This window comes from Malus sylvestris, chromosome 3 (genome assembly GCF_916048215.2).
Source record: "Malus sylvestris chromosome 3, drMalSylv7.2, whole genome shotgun sequence".
Lineage (NCBI taxonomy): Eukaryota > Viridiplantae > Streptophyta > Magnoliopsida > Rosales > Rosaceae > Malus > Malus sylvestris.
Genome location: NC_062262.1, coordinates 1,022,107 through 1,045,603, shown reverse-complemented (window position 1 = coordinate 1,045,603; position 23,497 = coordinate 1,022,107). Strand labels below are relative to the sequence as shown.

General features: G+C 37.4%; 2 protein-coding genes and 1 pseudogene across 2 annotated transcripts; 1 reads left to right on the top strand and 2 right to left on the bottom strand.

Moving 5' to 3' along the window:
- Nucleotides 1-4,130: 4,130 nt before the first annotated feature.
- Nucleotides 4,131-6,342, top strand: LOC126616202 (peroxidase A2-like). Its single transcript, XM_050284221.1, has 4 exons — nt 4,131-4,427; nt 5,130-5,333; nt 5,417-5,582; nt 5,676-6,342. Exons 1-4 carry the CDS (start codon nt 4,197-4,199, stop codon nt 6,128-6,130), a joined length of 1,056 nt encoding a protein of 351 aa, XP_050140178.1. The 5' UTR covers nt 4,131-4,196; the 3' UTR covers nt 6,131-6,342.
- Nucleotides 6,343-7,763: 1,421 nt separating this feature from the next.
- Nucleotides 7,764-10,608, bottom strand: LOC126616197 (protein trichome birefringence-like 1). Its single transcript, XM_050284204.1, has 5 exons — nt 9,756-10,608; nt 9,065-9,257; nt 8,645-8,838; nt 8,402-8,560; nt 7,764-8,307 (listed from the first exon to the last, which is right to left on the bottom strand). The coding sequence occupies exons 1-5, from the start codon at nt 10,526-10,528 to the stop codon at nt 7,935-7,937; spliced, it is 1,692 nt and encodes a 563-aa protein (XP_050140161.1). The 5' UTR covers nt 10,529-10,608; the 3' UTR covers nt 7,764-7,934.
- Nucleotides 10,609-13,230: 2,622 nt separating this feature from the next.
- LOC126615376 (protein trichome birefringence-like) lies at nt 13,231-17,745 on the bottom strand (annotated as a pseudogene).
- Nucleotides 17,746-23,497: the final 5,752 nt, after the last annotated feature.

Genomic DNA, 23,497 nt, shown 5'->3' with positions numbered 1-23,497 from the left:
CATCTGCATGACAATTAAAACACATAAAAATAAAATTATTCTACAATCCCAAACATTCTTACTAAGAGAACCACAAAGAAATTCGTCAGAAGTCAAGTTTTTCGGTGCTGAAATTCTAGCTTAGATTGTTGAATCTTGGTGAAGCTTATTATATATACATCTTAGATCGTTGAATCTTGGTGAAGCTTATTATATAGACATCTATCTGCATGGCATTTAGAACACAGAAAAATAAAATTCTTCTACAATCCCAAACATTCTTACTAAGAGAACCACAAAGAAATTCGTTAGAAATCAAGTTTTCCGGTACTGGAATTCTAACTTAGATTGTTGAATCTTGGTGAAGCAGTAGACGTTCGTAGAACTACAAGCATTGAGTAGGGACAAAAATTTTGTTTCAAGGACATTGCAGTATACAAGCTTCGATCTTCAATTTATCTGCTAATATTATTTCGTTTTGTTCATATTTTCTTAAATTGTTTATTAGTATTTATTATTTATTAGTACACATAAATTTATTATTAATTGTTGTTATTTATCCAACAGACACCTGGGGCATTTCTTACTTTAGGTGAGACTCGATAAGCAAAACGTGGGCCTGCCCCTTTTTATGGGGAAAGACTTTTAGTCCTGCCTTTAAGTAAAGCTAGCTCTACACTTTCACGTGTAGAAATGTTGCATGACCTAAAAGCAGCCAGAGACCCCTCACAACTCTGTGGGCGGGGCTAGTACACTAGTTTAAAGTCGAGGTATACATTCCTAAGATATTTCAGTATACTACCAATTCCCACCAGTTTAAACTTTAAAGTCAAGGCATATGTTTTTGTGATAATTCGATAGAGAACCAATTCCTATGAAAATTATTATGTTTAATCTTAAAACTTACTTATCAATTTAAGTTCATTGACTTTGATCCATATAATCCTTTTTTTTTTTTTTTTTTTTTTTTTGTGGTGATGAGTCTGTGGCAACTTTAAAGCTATGCTTTGTGAATTTATTTTTTCGAACACACTATATACCTCTGGGCTATTTTAGAAATCATATCATTTTAATTATCCAGATTTTTAGTAATTTGACTGCTCCTATTAGTGTGCTTTGGACATGGATTAGAGGTAATCGTATGTGTAATTAAGTTATGATTTTCTTTGGTTAGCATGATATCTCTTCTTATTTGTCTAATTTCTGTAGTATTCTTGTGATGGAAGGGGGAAATTGTAAAGTTTGTCATGGAGTCCGTAGAGAATCTCGGAAAAAAGGCACAAATCCCGAGTCATACAACAAACAAAAATTTTAGGATGCTTTGAAGTATAGAGTTAGATCTTCTTTTTTTTTTTTTTGTATTTTCTTAAAAAAATCTAAAACATTCAAGATATCTCGTACTTCGGAAAATTGTAAAAATCCCACAACAACTAGGAGAGGTCACATAATACGGACCAAACCAAGCTAACGACAAAAACAGAACGTGAAAAAAGGAGCAAAAAATAGAGAGACAGCAGCTCCCAAGGACAAAGGCAAGAGGGAAAAGCTGGGAAGAGCCAGGGGCGGAGCCACAAAGGGACTAGGGTAGTCCCGGCCCATCCTGACTTCATCTGAGGTGTGAATCTCATAGAAGAAGATGAAGCAAACAACGTCGTTAAGCTGTTTTGATTTTAAATTTTTTCGGTTGTCTAATGAAACGATAAGTTTGGCAGGGAAGTTTTAAAGGAGATGTGCAATTTTAATGGAAAAAGCAACCTCACTTCTGGTTCGATTCTCTCACCTAACAGTAATAGACACCTTATAATTTTCTAAGGCAACCCACATTCTTGATTTGCAAACCTCTCCCCCATTTCCTTCCTTTTCTACTTCTTTGTATTTTCTTTAGCCTTCCACAACCTACCTCTTACTTGGTTGTCTAGATTTTTACATTTTTTTCTTCTTAGTATTGAATTTAAGAGATTTTTTTTCAGTTTTGTGAGGATTACACAAATTGCATATGTCAACATGTTATGAATTCAACTTTTTACACACACTCACACACACACACACACACTCACACACACACACACATATTTGTGAAATGCCCCTCCTCATTCAGAATTCTAGCTCCGCCACTAGGAAGAGCAACGGGTCAAGCTTTAAACCTCCCACCTAGCTAAGCCCTGAAAAATAATGGCATGGTATGTGTTGCAATGACGTTACACCCCTTATAACATCACGAAACCAGACCATGATGCAGGACTAAATTAAAGTAAATAGTTGCTATTGTAGAAAGGTTAAATTTCTAGAGATGTTAGCTATGTTTTGCTTATTTAGTTTAAATTTCTATAAATAATAACTCATGTACATATGGAATACGATCAAGAGACAAATATTTTTTACATTAATATTTCTTTTGAACTTTTAAATTTTATAACATCCAAAGGTTTTGATTAAGAATAATGTGGAGGCTTTTAGTCTTAAATAACATGAATGATGACATGGATTATAACTAATATAATATATAAACAAATAAAGATTAAAACTTAAAATGAATAAAAACTGGGAATTTCGCTCAAACAACAAAAACCCTAGAAGCCTATTTGACTAATCTTGTGGATTCGCAGCCAAAGTCTAGTACATCTACGGAGATTGGGGGATGGAGATTCACTTAAATTCCAACTACGTGATTAATGGTGCAATGTTGAGTAGTTTATTGTTTGCTATTTAATATATTGTTGCAAAAAAAAAAAAAAAAAAATTGGGAGGAAAGCAAAAGTGAACAACAAGGAGGGAGGAAGCCCTCCATTAATGCTTTTGGTGGTAAGTCATCACAATACGCATGTAACATGTTTATAACATGGATTTTTTGCAACAAAAACTACAAAACAAATAACCATATATGCATGTAAAATGTTTATCGCATGAATTTTTGACAAAAAAATTCTACAAAATAAATAATCATATGATATATGATGGTTAATTGGATATTATTTCAGGAGGAAAATTGTAATTGAATGAAGAAGGCAACCCATATTTTCCTGGCAAATAGAATAAATTTTCGGAATGGGATATAAGATATATTCTTGTTTGGATTTGCTTTTAGCTTCTTTTTTTTTCTTGGCATACAAATGGTATTATATAGCCATGTTAAGAAATATTCAATGCATTAAAGTTAAAGATGAATTTCGTCAATGGCATAATGCAAACCTCTTTTTTGTTGTTGGAGAGTTATTGAGCTAAATGGCAGAGGAGGAAGATGCAGGCTGGATCTATTTTAACTTCACGAAATTCCTTTATCAAAATATTTTACGTAAAACAATCTCGTCATTTAGTAGCATCTTAACTTTAACTAAAAGTGTTTGATGTAAATAAATATCCAAGAGCTTATAAAAAATGTAAAAATATTTGTCAAAATGTTTATCCCTGATCCTATTCCAGTAAATATACGTTAAATTATAAAGATGTTATAAGTCTTTGTGTAATTAACAAAACAACGATATCTCTGATACCTCTTTATTTCAACTCATTAATTTATATATCCACTTATTCAACTAATGTTAGAATCTTTCATTTTCTTTTTTTAGTAAGAAAAGATAATTTTCAAATATTGTCTCATTTTCTTGCAGTGATAGTTATTCCATTGTTTTCTAATGTGGAGCTTGAATTTCAATCAAGATACAATATTGATCAAAAAACGTTTTTTATCTGCACACTACAAGTTCAATACGCCTCTAATTATTAGGTGCTTTTTGAATTGAAACCTCAACTTTTTCCTGCGCAACATTATATCCTTCACATGGCAGATTATATTGCATCCAGGGACCACAGTCTGGATTCCAGCGTATCTGCGTGGTTGTAAAGGGATAAAAGGGCTTAGATATTTATTTAGGAGTGTGCTATTCACACATATTTTTTTATTTCTCAGACACTCTTTGTTAATTTCTGCCTTTTGATATTCTTTAATTCAGTTGATCCGACGGCTGCAAATTAAGAAGATGTGTATGAAGTAAAAATAAATATGTGGATAACACACCTCTTTATTTATCAAAGTTAAATTTGAACTTTAAAATCCATGATCGACTTATCTACCTAACACATGCTTTCATTTTTATATCCAATAAAGCGTGTCAGTTTGGTGCCAATCCACTTTCTGTCACTCCATAAATAGACCTACTAATTGGCTCACATATGCATTTAGGAACATAAGTTAGAAAAATCGATTACCACCTAAGAAGATGCCTTCTTCTTGTAGCGCTCAATTTTGTTACAAATATATTTTTGTAATCTTACTAATCTTGTGTGCAAGTGCAGGATGTGGTGATGCTCAGTTGACTCCTACGTTTTATGATGCATCATGCCCGAATGCCACCAGCATTGTGCGTGGAGTCATTCAAGAGGCTCTGCAGACCGATCCCCGGATTGCTGCCAGCCTCATTCGACTTCACTTCCACGATTGCTTCGTCAACGTATAATTCACTTCTTTGCTTCTGATCCCTTTGTTTGTTATAAATCTTTCTTTGGCCGGTGTTCTTATCACGAATTCCAGTCCAGCATTTTGGTTTTAAGAATGGCCTCAGTAGTCAGTGCACCAGTACGATTTATGGTATTATGCTTATTTAGTGTATAGTGCAAGGAGATTTACGTGTTTTGACTATTTAAGATAGCTTTTTAAGAAAGTTAAGGTTCTATCATAAAACTAATTGGTAATATGGGGAATAAACCAACTTACTTATAAGCTCATGCAATATCCTTCATTCCATCAATATGAGACTCATTCTCAACAGTTTTGACTGGCGTAGTTGTAAAGAACCCTTTTAATTCAATTGTAGCAATAGAACTTGTAGTTGGAGCACAAAAAGATCTGCCCATGTTTTCTTTTCCTTTTATCCATATGGAATTAATAATAATTTCCCTGAAAATATATCATAGTATCAGATGCAATGCTTTAGTTATTCAAAGATTTAAGCTGAGCAACATATTCAACTTTGAAATACCAATCAAGATTACTTTGTATATATGGCAGCTTCTATGTTACAGGACTTCGGAACAATGCCCAAGCACAAAAGTGCTTTTATTAGCAGCTGCTTCTTTGTTTATAGAACTTCAGAAGAAGTAAAATTCCAAACGTGCAATTTTGAGATGAAAAGAACTTGTTGATTCTATTTCAGGGTTGCGATGGATCAATTCTGTTGGACAATAGTACCAGTTCTACCAGTACCATAGACAGCGAAAAAACAGCATTTGCAAATAACAACTCAGCCAGAGGATTTGATGTTGTGGACAGTATCAAGACTGCATTGGAGAATGCTTGTCCCGCCATCGTTTCCTGTGCTGATATTCTCACCATTGCTGCCGAAGAATCTGTTGCTTTGGTATATATTTCAAGCTTCAACAACAATTTAAAGCATTTTGTTTCGTGAGATATTGTAATTGAGTAATTAATCTATGGTTACAGTCTGGAGGTCCTTCATGGACAGTGCTACTGGGAAGAAGGGATAGCACAACAGCGAACCGCACGGCTGCCAACGCAGCCATTCCAGCTCCTACTTTAACACTTGATGGACTCAAGGCCAACTTCTTAGCTGTAGGCCTCAACACCACTGATCTGGTTGCACTATCTGGTAAGCAAGCAGATCGCACGGCTACAAAAAAAAAATATCCTCACTATGTTGCTTTACTTTATATTAACAAAATTTGACATGCAAAATTGACAGGTGCTCACACATTTGGGCGTGCTAGATGTCAATCTTTCACCAATCGATTGTATAACTTCAGCGGCACAGGCAGTCCTGATCCAACCTTGAACTCAACCTACTTACAAACACTGAGTGAGATATGCCCGCAGAATGGGAATAGCAGTGTGCTAGCCAATTTGGATCCTGTAACGCCCGACACTTTTGATGCAAAGTATTTCTCGAATCTTCAAGTCCAGAAAGGCTTGCTCCAAAGCGATCAAGAGCTGTTTTCAACTAGCGGGGCTGATACCACCGACATTGTTAACAACTTCAGCACTAATCAGAGCGCATTCTTTGAGAGTTTCGTGGAATCCATGATTAAAATGGGGAATATAAGCCCCTTGACCGGTACTGATGGAGAGATTCGATTGAACTGCCGTAGGGTTAATGGAGATTCATATGGACCAGCTGCTATTTTGGTAGCTGAATATTAATTAAATTAATTAAGGTTATGTAAAACTAGTTAAGCTTGATGCTTCATGTGATGATGGTGATGATCATTACTACAAGTACCGAGCTCATCTTTGAGCTTCTATGGCTACTAGTCCACTTTTCTCGGTAAACTTGAAAAAAGACAGATCGAATTCACTATAATCAACCACATATATTTGAAGAAGATATATATTATCAGCTTATATCATGGAAACTCGGGTTTTCTTTGTTTCACTCTTACTCCCGAAATCATTTGCCTTAAAGGAGAAAGTTGTGGTGTGTACATCTTCTCCTTGTTGCTACTTAAACGTCCTCCAATCTGTGTGACGTATAATTGAAATGTTATTGAATATATATACACGCGCACACACACTTTTATCATTTTTCCACATGGTATCAGAGCGGGTATCCTCAGGCCAGTCTCTGCATGTCCTTGTTCTTGAGTTTCTTTCAGCTTACAAAGAATGGCAGAAGAAAGCTCAGTTAACTAGGAGGCATCTCCTAGTCTTGAACTAGAAATGGTGATTAAAGGAATTACAACGAACGGTTATACTCCTATCGATCCATTCCACTACAAACATAAATTTCTACTTGTTTGAATTGGAAATCTCAAGTCATAGCAAATTGTATCCAGTGGTGCGAACTTTCTCATTCACTCTGCTTGTAACGAAATGGCTAATGAACAACTCAACAACATACCATGAATATGAACGAGCAAGATCCTTGTGTACGAAATTTTCTCCTACGAGAGGCTTCAACAACTCCGCTCTTATCATCCAATGAACTTCTAACAAGACACAGACCGATGGATGATCTAACATATTCCCTCAAAGAGAATCACGCACCAACAAAAACTAGGCGCTTTCCTCACTATAATCCCATTATGTTCTTACCATCCAACCTGCAAAAGAAGATCATCATAAACCAACATAACGGAAATTCTATGCTCTTCCAGTAATTGTTTGACTCAAAACACATCCATCAAACAATCCAAAGACCCCCATGTTTCTACAACTAGTGGTAACATCACCTTTATGCTGCTGAATATTCCTCAATTTTTGAAGACCCTAGTTTCATTTCTACAAATTAAATTAAAACAATGGTCAGATCAGATGTGCACAATCGGTGTAGTTGTCTTTCTTCCTGGGCCGTGCTGAGTGATCTCACTTGCTTCATTGGAGCATTTTGTTTCCTTCACACCGCAGAGATTCATATATGCATATTTCACGTGTTCTTTGCACGGGGGTGGAGAAGGACTTACAGCTACAACGTGTACGCCATTGTGACTATTTTCTAAATAAATATCGATCGCTCACATGTAGTGCGAAATTAGTTTGAAATACCATCACGATCGCCTATTTGGTGGTAGTTAAGCCTTTCTCCTAAGGCTGTGCTGAGTCTACCGACTGATCTCATTCACTTGCTTCGTGTGGAACAGTTTGTTCATTTAACACCGTACATATGGATCATCTGCTACTCTGGTGTTGAGCATTATTTGAAATAATTATGGTTGTGTAATCGTAAACCTAGTTAAGCTTTTGCTTCGTATGATGGTTGTGACGACCATGGCTACGAGAGCAACGATCTCATCTTCTAACTCATATGACAGAACTCACAATTATCATCTTACTTCCATTTGCACAAAAAGATATTATCAGCTTATATTACCGAGACTCAATTTTACAAAGAATATCACATCATTTTGTTTCCTCCTACAATCCTATAGAAAGATGCAACAGAAAACATTTTCTCCAAAACTATTTTGACATGATCCCATCTATACAAGGCATCTGTCTAATCATTTATCTAGGGTTTCTGTCGCTGTGGGTCTTGACGCTGCTGTTGTTGTTGCTTCTGGTTATGTCGAACGAGCTGAGCATATAGAAGCTCATTCCATGTATCAGGAACACCAGGGAGGCACCAGTGACTGCAATCCTGGTGTCTCAAAGGCGATTTCCGCTCCTCCTCTGTAAAATTCTGCTTTCTGTAAATCGATGGATGAGCATCCCTCCTGAAATCAGTCATTCTCGTAATGTTTAGATAGAATATTGGCGTCTTCATTCCAGTGATTACTGAGTCAAATATTCTCAATTTTGATGCATATTTTCCTCTATTTGTCTCCTTTGCAAGTGGCTCTATTAGATCATGGCATTGCCCTCCCGAATTCCATCTTCCACCTCTGCAAAGGGTAAAAGGTTTATGAAGATGCTGTATATTTGTGAACGAACCGTGAGGTTTTAAAAGTTAAAAAGTACTGGATGTGGTCTATGTACCTAAAGTGATTAGGTGAAAAGCCCCGGAAGAAAACAATAGTTTTCTCAGGATTTATGTTGGTATCCACCCATCTTGCCCATGTTGTTAAAGCTTTCCGAAATGCCTCTTTAACGTTCAATACATCGTAGATGTAGCTACCCTCTTGATAGTAACCCTTCCTGCAAGATTCTTATATTCGTTTAGTATTTCCGAGTTCCGAAAATTAATTAATGACATAGAGTGAGAGGGAGAATGAGTTTTACCCTCTGGAAGTTTTCTCATGAGTCCACCAGTGACCTGTGTTGAAGATGAGAACATCTGCAGTTTTGTACTTATCGGAGGATCTCTCAATCAAATCAAGGCGAAGCGTTTCCTTTATTGATCCATTTGCATCTGCCATCTCCCATTCTTGAACTAGAAATGGCGATCGAAAGAATTCCACTGAGCAATTGTACTCCTATTCATCCACTCCAGAAAAAAAAAAACACGTAAATATTTCTACTTGTTTGAATTCTCAAGTCATTAGCAAATTATATCTGGTCTAGTGTTGTGAACTATCTAATTCACTCTGGTCAAAATGAAATTCAGCAACGACACAAATCCAATGGAGAGAAGGAAGAATTTATCAGGCTATGAATTCGAAGTCAGAGAACATACCTTGAATTCCAAGATAGCGAACATACCTTGAATACGAAAGAGTAAGATCCCTCTGAACGAAATTCGCTCCTACCCAACGCTTCAACAACTCCACTTTTATCATCCACTGAATTTCGAAGAAGACAAAGCAAAGACTCCCACATATTCCTATTAAGAGAATCCCCAACAAAAACCAGTCGCTTTCCTCTCAATAGTCCCAACATGTTCTTACCATCCAACCTGCACAAAAAGTTCACCAGAAACCGGCATCACCAAATCTGAACCAACAAGCTTTATTCAACAAAAACAATACACGAATGCATAAGCATAAAACATAAACATACACACGCAGACACATTAGTACACACAACGAAACTCCGTTGTTTTTAAAAACAGAAATTCAGTGTGAATTTTAAACTGTCATAACAAGTAATTGTTATATTGATCCTCACAAGATTAATTTGCAAACAAGTAAATTTGCACTTATGAAAAACAACCATAACAAGCACAAATTCCTAAAACTGCTAACTTTAGAAGTCGAACTAGTCATGCAAAATTACCTTAATTTAGAAGCAAAACCAAATGGGGGTAAGGCTAGCCGACATTCACCTTTCCCAGACCCTGCGTAAAGCGGGAGCCTTGTGCACTGGGTACGACCTTTTTTAGAAGCAAAACCAAATGCAATGCAATGTACAAACAAAACATGCTTTTAAATCAGAAGTAAAAACAGCCCTGCACCTTGGAAGATTGCAATGTTTGGGTTGCCATCTATACTTTTCGTAGCGATTATCCGGCCTCTTATTAAGAAAACAATTGAAGGATTCATCAATAAGAGGACAAGAACCCGGAGCATAAAGCGGATACGAATCATCTCTCACCCACATTCCATCAAACAGGTCACAATCATCCCTCGAAAATTCATAACCGGGCTGAGTTTGATTGCTCTGCTTCTCAGATTCAGACAATGCCTCACTAGCATCATCACTCTCTTTCGAGGTCAATGCCACTGCTTGCCCCAAAACCCCATCAGAATCTTTAGCAAAAGATTCATTTTTTCTTGAACCCTCCAGTTTCCCGGAAAATCCCATTTTCCCAGTTACTTGAATCGTAGTGTTCTGGGACAAAGTCTGATTGGATTCTTGGGGCAAGAAAAGAATTGGGTTCGGCAGTTGGGCACTAGCCATATCAGACTGCAAACCTACACTCTCATCCAAACGCGGGAAATATTCAGCTTTCCAGGAAAATGGGGTTTCCCGGGAAAGTTCAAAAGGGGTTTTGAAGATGTTCTTGAAGCCGAAAGGGAAAGAGTAGCCAGATGGGTTGAAAACCAGGAAGAAAGTGCAAGCGATGCAGACGAACGAGAAGCCATAGGCAAAGGCGGCGGTTCTTCTGGAGGGGAAGAAGATTGGGGAAGAAAGAGAGGGCTTGGAGAAGGCCTCTGGTCTTGGGATTGTGGGGGAGTGGTGGTGCTTTGTGGGTTTTGGGGTTGTCTGGGTTGAGTAATCCGCCATTGTTTGCGAGCCTGTGACCTGTGTGGGTGGAAGAATTAATTTTCCATACAGTTTCTGCTGTGAAGACCACTTTTCAGTTTGGTGGTTAGCTCTTTGTATTGAGGTAATTGTGAAAAAAAATGGCTATAAAAAAATGTTTTTATATTTGGTAAACATTTGGTTTTTGTTTTTTTTTACAGTTTTGAGTAGAAAAAAAATCAAAAACACAAAGCTGTAAAACCCAACTTTGAAAAATCAACTTTTTTTTATATCTGTTTTACATAAAAGTTTATTAAATACTATAATACTGTTTTTTTTTTCAAAAGCAGTTTTACAAAAAAAGTTTACCAAACACTGCTTTATTTCACAACTATTTATTCTCACAATACAACAGAAGTAATTTTTTTTCAAATAACAGCAATATCAAATCAACCTTTAGTCTACTTGCACGGTTGAAAGTTGCTATTTTTGAATATAAGAATGCAGATGTAATTGAACATAAAAAACAAATGCAGATGTAATAATAATTTATGAACAAGTGGCATATTTTTTTTTTTTTTTGTAAGAAAAATATCTCACGTCCCTCTCACTTTGATTTGGAGTAATTTTTTTGCGTGACCACACATTATTTGATAATTTTACCAATTCATTCGTTTATAACAGTATATCCATTTATTAACAATCTTATCATACCTTTTTTTATTTACAGGGTATCACACCTCTTGTTAATTTTTGTCCTTTAATCTTCTTCAATTCATCCGATCCGACGGCCGAAAATTAAAAGGGTGTGAGAGAAGTAAAAAATGGTGTGTAGATATCACATCCCTATATTTACATATATAGGAGTCACACTCTTGCATTGCAGTTGGTCAAAAAAATTGAGTTTGATAGCAATATATTGAACTTATGATTGTGATATATTACGCTCATAAGTGTGATATTAACGAAGTAAACTCACATTAGTGTATCAGTAGTGTTATAAATATTAAATTTAAGTTGTCTGATTTCTATATACAGGTATTATACACACTTATCCATATCATAAATATGATAGCAGTATGAGTTCAATTATTTTTTTCTTTCATTAGAATACCAAGATAAATGTTCTAACACTGAACCAATATTTTTATGATTTGAGTAATTATCAATTAAATGTTATGTAGTTAAAGTGAAATCATGAACAGCCAAGAATGATAATAAAACAAAATTAAAGTGGTCCCCTTTTTCGTAGTAAAAGTGGCATGCAGAGTGGATTCGATGTTTCGAACCCGAGAAGCTTTCAACCCTACATGCATTTCGGGTTTGAAACTCCACATCTCTTAAATTAATGTAATAGTTTCGAGTCTTCTCTCTCCTTAATAATAGTTAAAAAAAGAGTGGAGTCAATGTTTGAAAGAGGAAATTATAATGTGGTAAAATTTTAACAGCATTTGTACGTAGCAAGCTAAAAAAGGTGACACAAAAATTTGTTTTTATTTGTGACATTGTTATTTGGTAATGCAAAAAACTGACATAACAATCAAAGAGCACAATAACAGAAGTTTGCAGAAGTGTAATTTGTAAGGGGGAAGAGATGGTGGCCGGCTTTTGTTTGATGGACGTCGGAAAATGTTGCTTCGGTGAGCATATGAGAGCCATATACATTGATTTTCAAGCAAGACTGATAACCTAATTTCCGATAGGTGGTGTCAAGATCAATGTGATAGAAGCGAGGCCTAGTCAGAAAATCCGGCATTGTGCTCGTTGTTCCAACCACAGTATAAAACTGGGATTGAAAGTTTTAGTAGGATCTGCAATGCAAAAGGTCGTACCCAGTGCACAAGGCTCCCGCTTTACACAAGGTCTGGGAGAGGTGAATGTCGGCTAGCCTTACCCCCATTTATGGAGAAGCTGCTCCCAAGTCTCGAACCCGAGACCTACCGCTCATAGGCGAAGGCAATTGCAAGCAAGAAGAAAATAGAGGAACTCCCGAAGGGCTGGCGATCTCATATGTGTCGATATTAATAGTGACTCATTTCTTCGGATACAAGAAATTGATGTCCAATTCCTATTGCCAATAATAAGACTAATGGGATGAAGTGACTAACCGCTTCTTTTCCACAAAGTGCATGATGAGTATAATTAAGTGCTCATATGCCCCGGCTGCACAATGCTGCATATTTCTGACTGCATTTAGTTCTGCTTCACTATCAATCGAAAATTTGTTTGCAGTAACAACCACGCTTACACTCTAGTGTTTCGTGTTTGAGACATGCCTGGAAAATTTCATGTAACCGGCTTCAGCCACAGTCTCAGTCATGCAGGCATTTTAAGGCTCTTAAAGTTGCAACCACAACTGCACATTGTGGCGTTAAACCAGTACCATACCAGAATTTTATATTCATGACCTTCTCAATACCAAAACCAGCTTCTGCGACCACCATGATCACCGGCACTCGCTGTTTCGAGTCACCGATTTTTCAAGCCTCTCCTTCAAATGCACCAGAGAGGACGCAAGGGCTAAATCCTGTTTCCCTCACCACCTCTATCCCACAACTGGAAACACAATTTTTCACTAAACCACATTGCGCCATCTCTTTTTCTAACTACAAGTCTACAACTATTGCTCTTATCCTTCGTTTGATCATACTTGTTCGATATTCTCCGTACGGTGAGCTTTCCAACAAAACATGTATACTTTATAATTTTTTTTCTCCATATTTAAGAAGTTGTTGTTGTTATATTTAAGAAGTTGTCCTCTGATTTTGCTGTTTCTTCTGTCTATGTTGTTTCTGGTTATGTTTGAGGAGTTGAGCATATATTAGCACGTTCCATGTATCAGGAACGCCAGGGAGGCACCAGTGACTGCAATCGTGGATCATAGGCGGTTTTCGCTCCTCCTCAGTTAAATTCGGCTTTCTGTAAATCGATGGATGAGCATCCTTCCGAAAATCAGTCATTGTTGTAATGTTCAGATAGTTGACTGGCGTCTTCATCCCCTTGAGTACCGAGTCAAAGATTTTCATGTTTGTTGGATACGCTCCTCCATATTCCGTGGATTCCAAGCTGGTAGTTGGCTTTGTTTCGCCATGGCAATGCCCTCCAGAATTCCATGCTCCGCCTCTGTGAGTAAAAAGATTAGCAAGATGCAATACATTTGTTAACCAAGTTGAAGTATTTCATGTCTTCAAAATGTACCTAAAGTGAGAAGGTGAATAGCCCCGGAAGAAAACAGCAGTTTTCTTAGGATTTACATTGGTGTCTATCCATCGAGCCCATGTCGTTAAAGCCTTGCGAAATGCATCGTCAACATTCAGTTCACCATAAATATGGCTACCCTCTTGATAGTAACCCTTCCTGCAAGATTTATAAATATTTTAACTTCGCTGCCTAGTGACTACTTTCCAAAAAATCCATGACATAGAGTGAATTGGAGCAGGAGAATTACCCGCTGGAAGTTTTCTCATGAGTCTACCAGTGACCTGTGTTGAAGATGAGAACATCTGCATTTTTGTAGTTGTCAGAGGATCTCTCAATCAAATCAATGCGAAGCGTTTCCTTCTTTGATCCACTTGGTTCCAGCATCTCCCATTCTTGAACTAGAAACCGTGATTGAAAGAACTCCACGGAACAGTTGTACTCCTATTGATCCATTGAACAACAAATACATTAATATTACTTAATAAGATGAACAAGGCCGAAAGGTAAGAAGGAAGAATTTATGAGTCTATGAAATTGAAACTAACATACCTCGAAAACAAAGGAGTAAGAGCCCTCTGTGCGAAATTCTTGCCTACCAGAAACTTCATAGACTTTGTTCTTATCATCCACTGAGTTTCTAAGAACACATAGCAAAGACTCCCACATGTTCCTGTTGAGAGAATCGCCAACAAAAACCAGACGCTTCCCCGTCAACAATCTCAACATCTTCTTACCATTCAACCTGCACAACACCGAAACCAAGAAGCTTTATTAACAGAACCAATGTAGCACAGTACTGGAGCCGTAGAATCAACCGACCGAGGAGCACCTCCTTCAGTTTGGATAAACAGCACTGCTTCGAGACCTACTGGTTATTTATCCAAGTCCCGGTCGATAGTGACTTTCGAGTTCTTGCTGGTAGAGGTCATCTCATCAACCTTCTCAACGAAGTGAGGTGTTACAGGTTACTAGGCTCGGCACATTGAACGCCGAGTTGTTTTATGATTGGATATTCGCAAGTGAGATTCAGAGTCCGACATTCCGACGGTTGAACCACATTTACTATCAAGACATACGTCACTTTCGAGTACTTGTGTCCATATAGTCTGGTGCTAGTTCGGTGTGGTTATACTATTACGAATATAATCACCATGACCGAACCCGGCGCTGACGATTTGTGAACTCACAGAACTAGCAGCCGTGTCTTCAGGCTCTGGAACCCAAAAGGCTAGATGTGTTTCTACCTCGGCCGCAATAGCAGGATCAAGAAGTCAGCAATGCCCAACACAACAACACATTTTACTTCCCGATCGAGCTTGGCCGTCGAGTTGGCACGCCCTGCACATAACCGAATGACGTAGTTAGCTTATTAATTACTCGGTCTGTGAGCCACGTAAACCTGATAGTTTTTAGGATCAACAGAATCGTTACCCAAGCTATTCAAATTGTAAGTTGACAAATGGAATCAGGCATATGCTTGTGTTTGATGATTTAGATCAACCTCTGTTCTCTCAATCTCTTTCTCCTAATCCCAGTTGCGGACAGGGAAAATATGAAACATACTTTCTAGCTTTAGCTATGATGAGAAAATGAGACAAAAAACACTCTCTTTTAGTCAAGGAGTCGGTGGAGATAATGGAAGGGTATGGAAGAGCTTCGATCCGACAAATACCCAATTGCATCTCTCTCTCGCCCTTCCTCTTTTTGTTTCGTTTCGTACTTTTGCACTATTAAGCCCCTTTTACAGCAGTAGAGTCGGCAAAATTCTATAAATGGGAATGGACTAAAAGCCTTTTATTGATATGTGGATCGTGTGTTGTTTTTTGTCTTTGAAACACCAAGAGATCAAAAATCGAAACAAAGTGGATTATAAATCTTAAACTTTTGAGCTGAACCTTTATATTAAATTGAACGAAAAATTTATACAATTATAACTAGAAAAACTAAATTATAGTAAAAGTGAAACATACATGAAAACGAAGAAGGTACTTGCAACTTGCAATCCTCTTAAGCTTGTTCGGACCCTTGCAGCCTTCTTGCTCGAGCCAGTGCTTTTTTTCTTCAACCTATTGAAATAAAAAACAAACACAAACGCGCAAATAAAGATGGGACACGTGCATAATATCAAACTTCTGTTTGATGATGATTTTTTCCACATGTCATGCATTGAAGAGAAGGTTAATGCGATCAGCGTCAAATTTACCAATAATTTGCACGATTGGCTATAAAGTTGGAAGAGTGAAAATTTTGCTTATGTGACATGCACAATAGTAGTTTTCGACTTGTGGGTGGCTAAAAAGACTTTTGTGTGGTTGCTTTTAGGCCTCGTTTGGGATTGAGGTGATTTTAAAAAAAGCCACTGTGAAAAAAAGCTGAGGGTCATTTTTGTGTTTGGTAAACTGAAAAAAAAAGCTTATTTTGGAAGCTGCTGTGAGAATAAGCTGAAAATCAAAGGAAAAGGTGAAGCTGCTATTTGCTGCTTTGAAAAAAAGCCAGTTTTTTCAAAGCACACGGAGTTACAGTGCTCCTTTAATGAAAAGACACACTATCATCCTGCTTTTTTTTTCAAAAGCACTTTCACAAAAAAGTTTACCAAACACTCTACTGGCTTTATTTCACAGCCGCTTATTCTCACAGCACAGCCGCTTATTCCCACAGCAGCTTTTTTTCAAAGCACAGCAATACCAAACCAGCCCTTAGTCTTATGCATGATAGTTGTCATTACTTTCTAGAAAATGAGACCATAGAGTTCTTTGCAGGTGATCCAACTATTACTTAAAGCACACACATGATAATTCACCAATAAAAAAAAAACACACACATGATATACTCAAATAATGTATGTGACCATCGAATCCTTCAAGTCGGTTGATATATTCATAGTCATGTCGATTTGTTTTAAAAAGAAATCCATTTGGTTCATACCAAACTGTGACGAGATCGGCGGTTGGGGGATAAGAAAAGTGGCGGCCGTGGTTTAGTTTTTTATAGAGAGAATTCGAGAGAAAAAAAAGGGGGAAATACCCCTTACTTCAATAGATTTTTCATTGTGACCAACACACGAGGTGGTACACCACGTGTCATTATACAAATAGTGGGATATGTGTGTTAAAAAGCTACTAACTTAAAAAGTAAAATTTCTCATCAGTTACATAAAAACACATGATGTACCACTCATGTTCATATCACAATTAAAAATTTCTCCCTTCCGAGATTATCAATGATGTCTGGAAGTCCCACGTTGGCACACGTAGCCAACATGTATCAAAGGGAAAATTTCTAAATACCATGTTATGTTGTAGAACAGTGTATGTCCACTCAAATAATTAAATAATTGGCCTTTCCTTTTGGTTGTTGAAGCTTGCTACACACTACTCCCATTTTCTATACAAATACAAACCCCACACAACATCAAAGTGGGAAGACTCACAGAGAGATAGGAAGGAAGAAATGATGAGAGAAAAAGAGAGGAAGAGAGAAAGGAGAGGAAGAGGATAGGAGATAATAGAGAAAGTTATCTTTGTACTCCTATTATTCTAAATTATAATGAAAGCACAACTGCTGCCCCGAGGACGTACTCCAGTCACACTAACTGTAAAGGAATCTCGTAAATTTTTTGTCTTGTTTCATTTATTCCACTGCACCCACCGTCGATTTTACAACACGTTATCAGCACGAGAAGCTCTCATGTCAATGGAAAGCACAACGCCATAAATCTGGTAAAGCGTTACCTACCTCTTACCTCTGCTAGCCAAAATATCACATAATAAAAGGTATGTCCATTTTCTGTCTCTCCACTGCGCCTGAAGCGCCCCACCAAATTCCAGTAAGAATTGAAATTTACAACGACCTGAAGTCGTCACGAGATGAGAAAACTCGTACTTGACAATTGGTTTCCAGAGATCCAGAAGAATCTCATCAGACTTGGAAACCCAGATAGCGTCGTTTTTGACAGATCTCGAGAACTCCCATGAATAATCGGTTGTCTGAGATGGTGATGGCATGACTGACTCCACACATGCCTCCCTCTCTTGTACCTCCATCAACTCCGCTGTCATCTATGTCCCTATAGGGAAGTTCTTGCTTTGCGACGCCATGTTCTCTGGGCCATGCAAGAATAACGCCAGTCTCTGGTAGCCTTATTGGATTGAATAGGTTCTGTGTGACCTCCACAACAACCCAAATGGCCCTGGGTTTAAGACTAGTACAGACAGACAGATAAGAAAAATGAAGGAAGGATTATGGAATGGTGTTTCAAGCACCGTGTGAAAAAGAATTGGAAAAGTGGACTTTTTGGACAAAGGTTTCTAATGATGCATCTGCACCATTTGAATGAAAAATAATAAAAAGGGTTTTGGTGCTATATGAAAAAAGGGTGGAATCTCGTTGCATAATGCCGACACAACATGTGAAAAAGAAATAATAAAAACAAAAAAGATAAAATGTAACATCCCACATCACCCACCTAGGGGAGTAATTCTTAAATGTATATTCTCATCTCTACCTAGCACGAGGCCTTTTGGGAGCTCACTGGCTTTAGGTTTCGTAGGAACTCCGAAGTTAAGCGAGAATGAGGCCAGAGCACTCCCAGGATGGGTGACCCCTTAGGAAGTTGCTCGTGAGTTCCCAGAAACAAAATCGTGAGGGCGTGGTAAGCCCAAAGCGGACAATATCGTGCTACGGTGGTGGAGCGGGCCTGGGAAGTGGTCCACCCCAGGCCGGGATGTGACATAAAAGCTTTTGGATGGTGTTGTACCATTAGAAAAGAAAGAAAATATATATATATATATATATATATATTTATTTATTTATGTGAATGGTGTTGGTTTAAAACACTTTCACAAGTTCTATTTACTTTAAAGCAATTTATTTATCATGGACAGTTTTACTGCCTACTGCTTTAAGTTTTGATTTATATGAATGGTGTTAAATTAAAGCCCTTGTCACAAGCTTTATTTACTTAAATGCAATTTATTTACTATGTCTGGAATTACTGCCTATTGCTTTAATTTATTTATTGTACTTACCTTTTGTTACGATAAGTATATATAAGACCCAAAGTTCCTTGATCAGATCAGAACCTGAAGTTTCTTGATCCTCATCACATAAAATGATTGAACCCCAAGTTCCATCATGCAAAAAGATCAGGCATGAAATCCCTAGATCCTCAAGATCGGACATGAAGTTTCTTGATAATTACCTTAAGTTTGAAGTGCCGCAGTGCCTCAACTTAATTGTAATAAAGGTCATAAAAGTCTCAATCCACAAACTATTTAATAGGACCAGAAGTTCCTTATGTCCATACTTAAAATGGTTTAGTAGAAGCATTTATTAAGCGGATGAAATTGATTACCCACGCTCTGCTCATGAAAACGAAATTGCAAGTTTTCTACTTATGGACATGCCATTTTACATAATTCACTATTAAGTTTGGTTGAGACCAGTTACCAACCATCGATATTTCTTAGTACAACTCGTGTTTAGGCACTAGCCAAACATTATACATTTACGAGTTTTTGGTTATATTATCTACGTTCCTATTGCACTGTCATAATGTACTAAAATAAGGCATCGATACAAACTGGGAATTTATGTTGAATTTGATTAACCATCTATCATTCAATATTTGGAACCCTTGACTAGGGATATGTTTACCGCGTGGTTTGCAGACTGTCATTTTGATAAGACAATATTCCCGCTGTTATATCATTCCAGAAGAATGATAAGAAAAGACCGTTCCAGAAGAACGAAGAGAATTTGTCTTATTTTGATTCACGAAGCAATCAATATGAAAATGAAGTAAGAATAATTGAATGATGCAACGATGTTTCAATCAAATGCCAGATGCATTTAATAATGCAACGAAAGTGATAAAATCACATATACTTGCTGCAAATGTGCCTACAAGAATTAATGTCCCTGTTAGACAATATAATGAGGCGATAAATGATTTATCTGTTGCACGCCTGAAGCATGGCAGACCCTTAGACTCAAAACGTTCAGTCATTCGAAAGAAGAAGAATATGGCACTATTGAACTATTGCATTCCCGAAGCATAATTGTTGCATGCCAGAAGCATGACAGTCGCCGTATGGATATACGTCCCAAAAAGGACAATCCACGGACATGGGAATATTAATGTCTCATGCATGAAGCATGGTAGATGCATAGGTTCCAATGACTCAACTCCTAGAAGTGGAAATTAAAATTCAAGCTCTATAACGCTCAAGAAGAGGTTATGATCCGCATTCTCTAAATTATGACTATCCTGAAATAGATAGTGTAATGCCCTTGGAGAGGCAATGGATATCCAAATAAATGAAAAGTTTTTATGCATGCGCATGCACATGAGAATATGGGATCACGGATTGATGATAACCAATGGTAATTTTGGTTTTTATAAGTAGCTACTAAATTCATCAATGAGCTGTGTTGATATTGAGTCTCATTCTTTTTCGTCAACAAAATTATTGGCCAAAAATGGAGAAAGGCGATTCCATTACAATTTTGTAAGAACGTGGAAAAATGGACCTATATATATTTGAATAGCCAAAATATGTTGAACCAATAAGGTTACATATAAGCATTTGTAATACAATGAAATACACTTACATGATATGACACAAGGTTACTAATTATACTCTTGTAAACGAGTTCATATGAATGGAGAATTATATACGAAGGGTTGTGAGTCACCCACATCATATCTCCATAAGTAAATCCCTCAAGTATACATGGGAGCAAATTGCACTGTATAAATTCCAAAGGAAAATGTGTCATAAAGTGTAGAAAATCCCTGAATGATTCAAATTGCTTGAAGTAAGCCCCCGAAGGGTAAAGCCTAAATTATGTACTCAATACCAATGGATGGTATAAATTGCCTTAGTGAGTACTATCATTATGATATTGTTGCAACATACTAAAATCTCTTGCAAGAGTCAATGACATTAAATTAGAACTCCTGAAGAGTTGATGATATTAAATTGAGACTCCTAAAGAGTCAAGAAAGATTATAAAGTGTTGAGAGAAATATTGTCTCGAGCTGCAGATCAAACAATATACCAACACGAATCTTATCCATGATGTCTATGATATTAAAAGAACCATATGGATTAAAGATTATGAGTTGAATACTCAAATGATGTAAACACTAAGAAAGATCATTTATCTTCGTGAGGGTAAAGATAAATTAATGTTTGGTCCAAAAGTACCACATCTTAGTGAAGTATATGCTTTATTGTATTTGGCACAATACACTGAATGAAATAAAGCTTATCTATTAATATCTCCGAGAAATTACAGATATGTGCATACACATGAGTCAAAACAAATAAACAGGATGGAGCCTTCACAAAGGTTGCTCATGTGAAGCCTCAGTACTCGGAAGTACCCCATAATGAGGAGGCACTGGAGATTGATCATATGACACCCTAGTACTCGGCAAAACACCAAAAGGGGAAGGCATCAGTTACTTTCGAAATCTAGCAACGAACTTTTGGTGACTGTTTTGAGTTCGACTTTTTTATTCCTGCAGCTGGTTGAGCTTTCTTTTCATGCTCGTAGAGTAATTATTTGCAAGCACGTGTAACACTCTATTTTCGTGCTTGAGCCCTCTAATCTCTTATTTAAGACTTGCCACCTCAGCCATCAATGATTCAACTTCGCGAGTTTGAGCAAGTAAGCGTTGACCCATATTAGAAACAGAGCCAGCACACTGAACACTGAGAGCTAAAGAGTCTTGAACGGCCGACTCATCAGATCGTTTTGAAATGATTCTATTATCCCTTGGAGTGAGAAAATTTCTAGCTACCACAGTAGCGGTTATGTTATTCTTCATCACAGAGTCTACAATTGTAAGAGGACCATTAGAAGATAAGAAGGACGGGCGCCATATGTTATCCTGACGCTGCTCGTCTGTATCACTCCTAAGACTCAAATCTAAGCAAATGTTAGATGGGTAAGCCATTTTCAGAAATGATGAAAAACAAAAGAGGTTAAATAAAATCTCAGAAGTGCAAGAAGGGGAAAATTTCTACAGGCAGCAACTTTCTGAGCATACTCTTGAACATAATTGATATCTCGATAAAAGAAGAGGCAACAGAACTACTTGTTCAGAGATCGAAGAGGCACTGCTATCCGAATTTCAAAAGCCAGATTTTCCTGAATAAAGTTCGTTGGTATTTTTCAGACACAATCTCAGCTTTTTCTGCTATCGCGTGCAACTTTGTCAAAGATCTCTGACAAAGTTGAAAACGCGTAAATCTTACTGTTCTAATTACACCACAGTTGCTGACAAGAGTAAAGGCACCACTACCTGCTATTGGGGAAATCCCTATATAAGTCGACCTTCATCGTCCATGGCAAGGCACACATCCAAAACTCCTAACTTTCTCTCATCTCCGAGAATGCATCTTCAATAAAGCATCTCGAAATACTCAGTTTTCTTCCTCTCCGAGAATACCTCTTCAAACAAGTCACACCGAAACAAGAGTATCTCATATCTTCATGGACGAGAGTAAGAGTGTCTCATATCATGCAATATCTTTGTCCTTTCCTTTGTCCTTGTTCTTACCTGCAAAGACAAGGATAAAGAAATAAATATGTCGGAACCTCCACTCCAACTCCCAGTAAGGAACCGACTGCCTGAAACCTTTCCTAATTGCTTACCTAGTATTGCTCTCGAGTAGCCATCTTCAACTGTTGTTGGAGCTGGGTCTCCAGTCACCAAGAAGTGATGAACCATCCAAATGCAAGGGTTGCATTCCACTCCTGCATCAAAAGGCAAATACTACAGGAGAATATGCCACACATGCATAGGGGAAAACCAGGGAAAATACTACTTAAGCAAGGGGAACAAGTAAGGCAAGTGAAAATGATACATTGAAGTATGTGGAGACAAGCGCAACAAACACGTGCTAATTCATCCCCGACAAAGCCGAAGATCATTTGCCACATGAAGCTTCTCACGGTATAACTTCATTCAAGATCAAGTTTCGAAGTCCTTGAAGAAATCACAAGTCCGATTCAAGATCAAGTGTCCACCACATTTGAATTAAATTTAGCTCCAAATAAAAAAAGTAAATTCAAACATTTGGAGGAAGTCTAACAGAAGGCCCTTCAGCCCAGTTCAAGAACAAGCCTGTGGAAAGTTAACAACAAGTAAAGCACTTCTTTTGGAAACTCTTTTTGCTAAGAGACTGAAGCAGAATGATCAACGATCAGCCTAAATGATTTGAAATCAGGGGAGATACTCATCAGGGGAAGCATTCAAAACAGATCCAGATTTTAACGAGTCAATCGAAGACTTATGGCCATCCAATGGGGAGTGTTGTAGAACAGTGGATGTCCATTTAAAAAATTAAATAATTGGCCCTTCATTTTGGTTGCTGAAGCTTGCTACACACTACTCCTATTTTCTATATAAATACAAACCTCACACAACATCAAAGTGGGAAGACTCACGGAGAGATAGGAAGAAAGAAAGGATGAGAGAAAATGAGAGGAAGAGAGAAAGGAGAGGAAGAGGAGAGGAGATAATAGAGAGAGTTATCTTTGTACTCCTATTATTCTAAATTATAATGAAAGCACCACTGCTGTCCCGAGGACGTACTCCAGTCACACTGACTGTAGAGGAATCTCGTAAATTTTGTGTCTTGTTTCATTTATTCCACTGCACCCACTGTCGATTTTACAACATGTTCCACATTATAAAACAAAGCAGGAATGGAAAGAAAAACAAAGGGTATTTTTGTCAAAACACTTTTGGTGAATAACGTTTTTCAACCCAATTTTGGTATAGGTATAATTTCT

What these genes read in the sequence shown, in the direction of transcription:
- LOC126616202 (XM_050284221.1), top strand. Translation starts at nt 4,197, where the DNA reads ATGCCTTCTTCTTGTAGCGCTCAATTTTGTTACAAATATATTTTTGTA. An exon ending in TCCACGATTGCTTCGTCAAC is followed by an intron (nt 4,428 to 5,129) that starts GTATAATTCACT and finishes ATTCTATTTCAG; the next exon opens with GGTTGCGATGGATCAATTCT. An exon ending in TGATCTGGTTGCACTATCTG is followed by an intron (nt 5,583 to 5,675) that starts GTAAGCAAGCAG and finishes CAAAATTGACAG; the next exon opens with GTGCTCACACATTTGGGCGT.
- LOC126616197 (XM_050284204.1), bottom strand. Translation starts at nt 10,528, where the DNA reads ATGGCGGATTACTCAACCCAGACAACCCCAAAACCCACAAAGCACCAC. An exon ending in AAACATTGCAATCTTCCAAG is followed by an intron (nt 9,258 to 9,755) that starts GTGCAGGGCTGT and finishes CTTTTTGTGCAG; the next exon opens with GTTGGATGGTAAGAACATGT. An exon ending in CATGAGAAAACTTCCAGAGG is followed by an intron (nt 8,561 to 8,644) that starts GTAAAACTCATT and finishes AGAATCTTGCAG; the next exon opens with GAAGGGTTACTATCAAGAGG.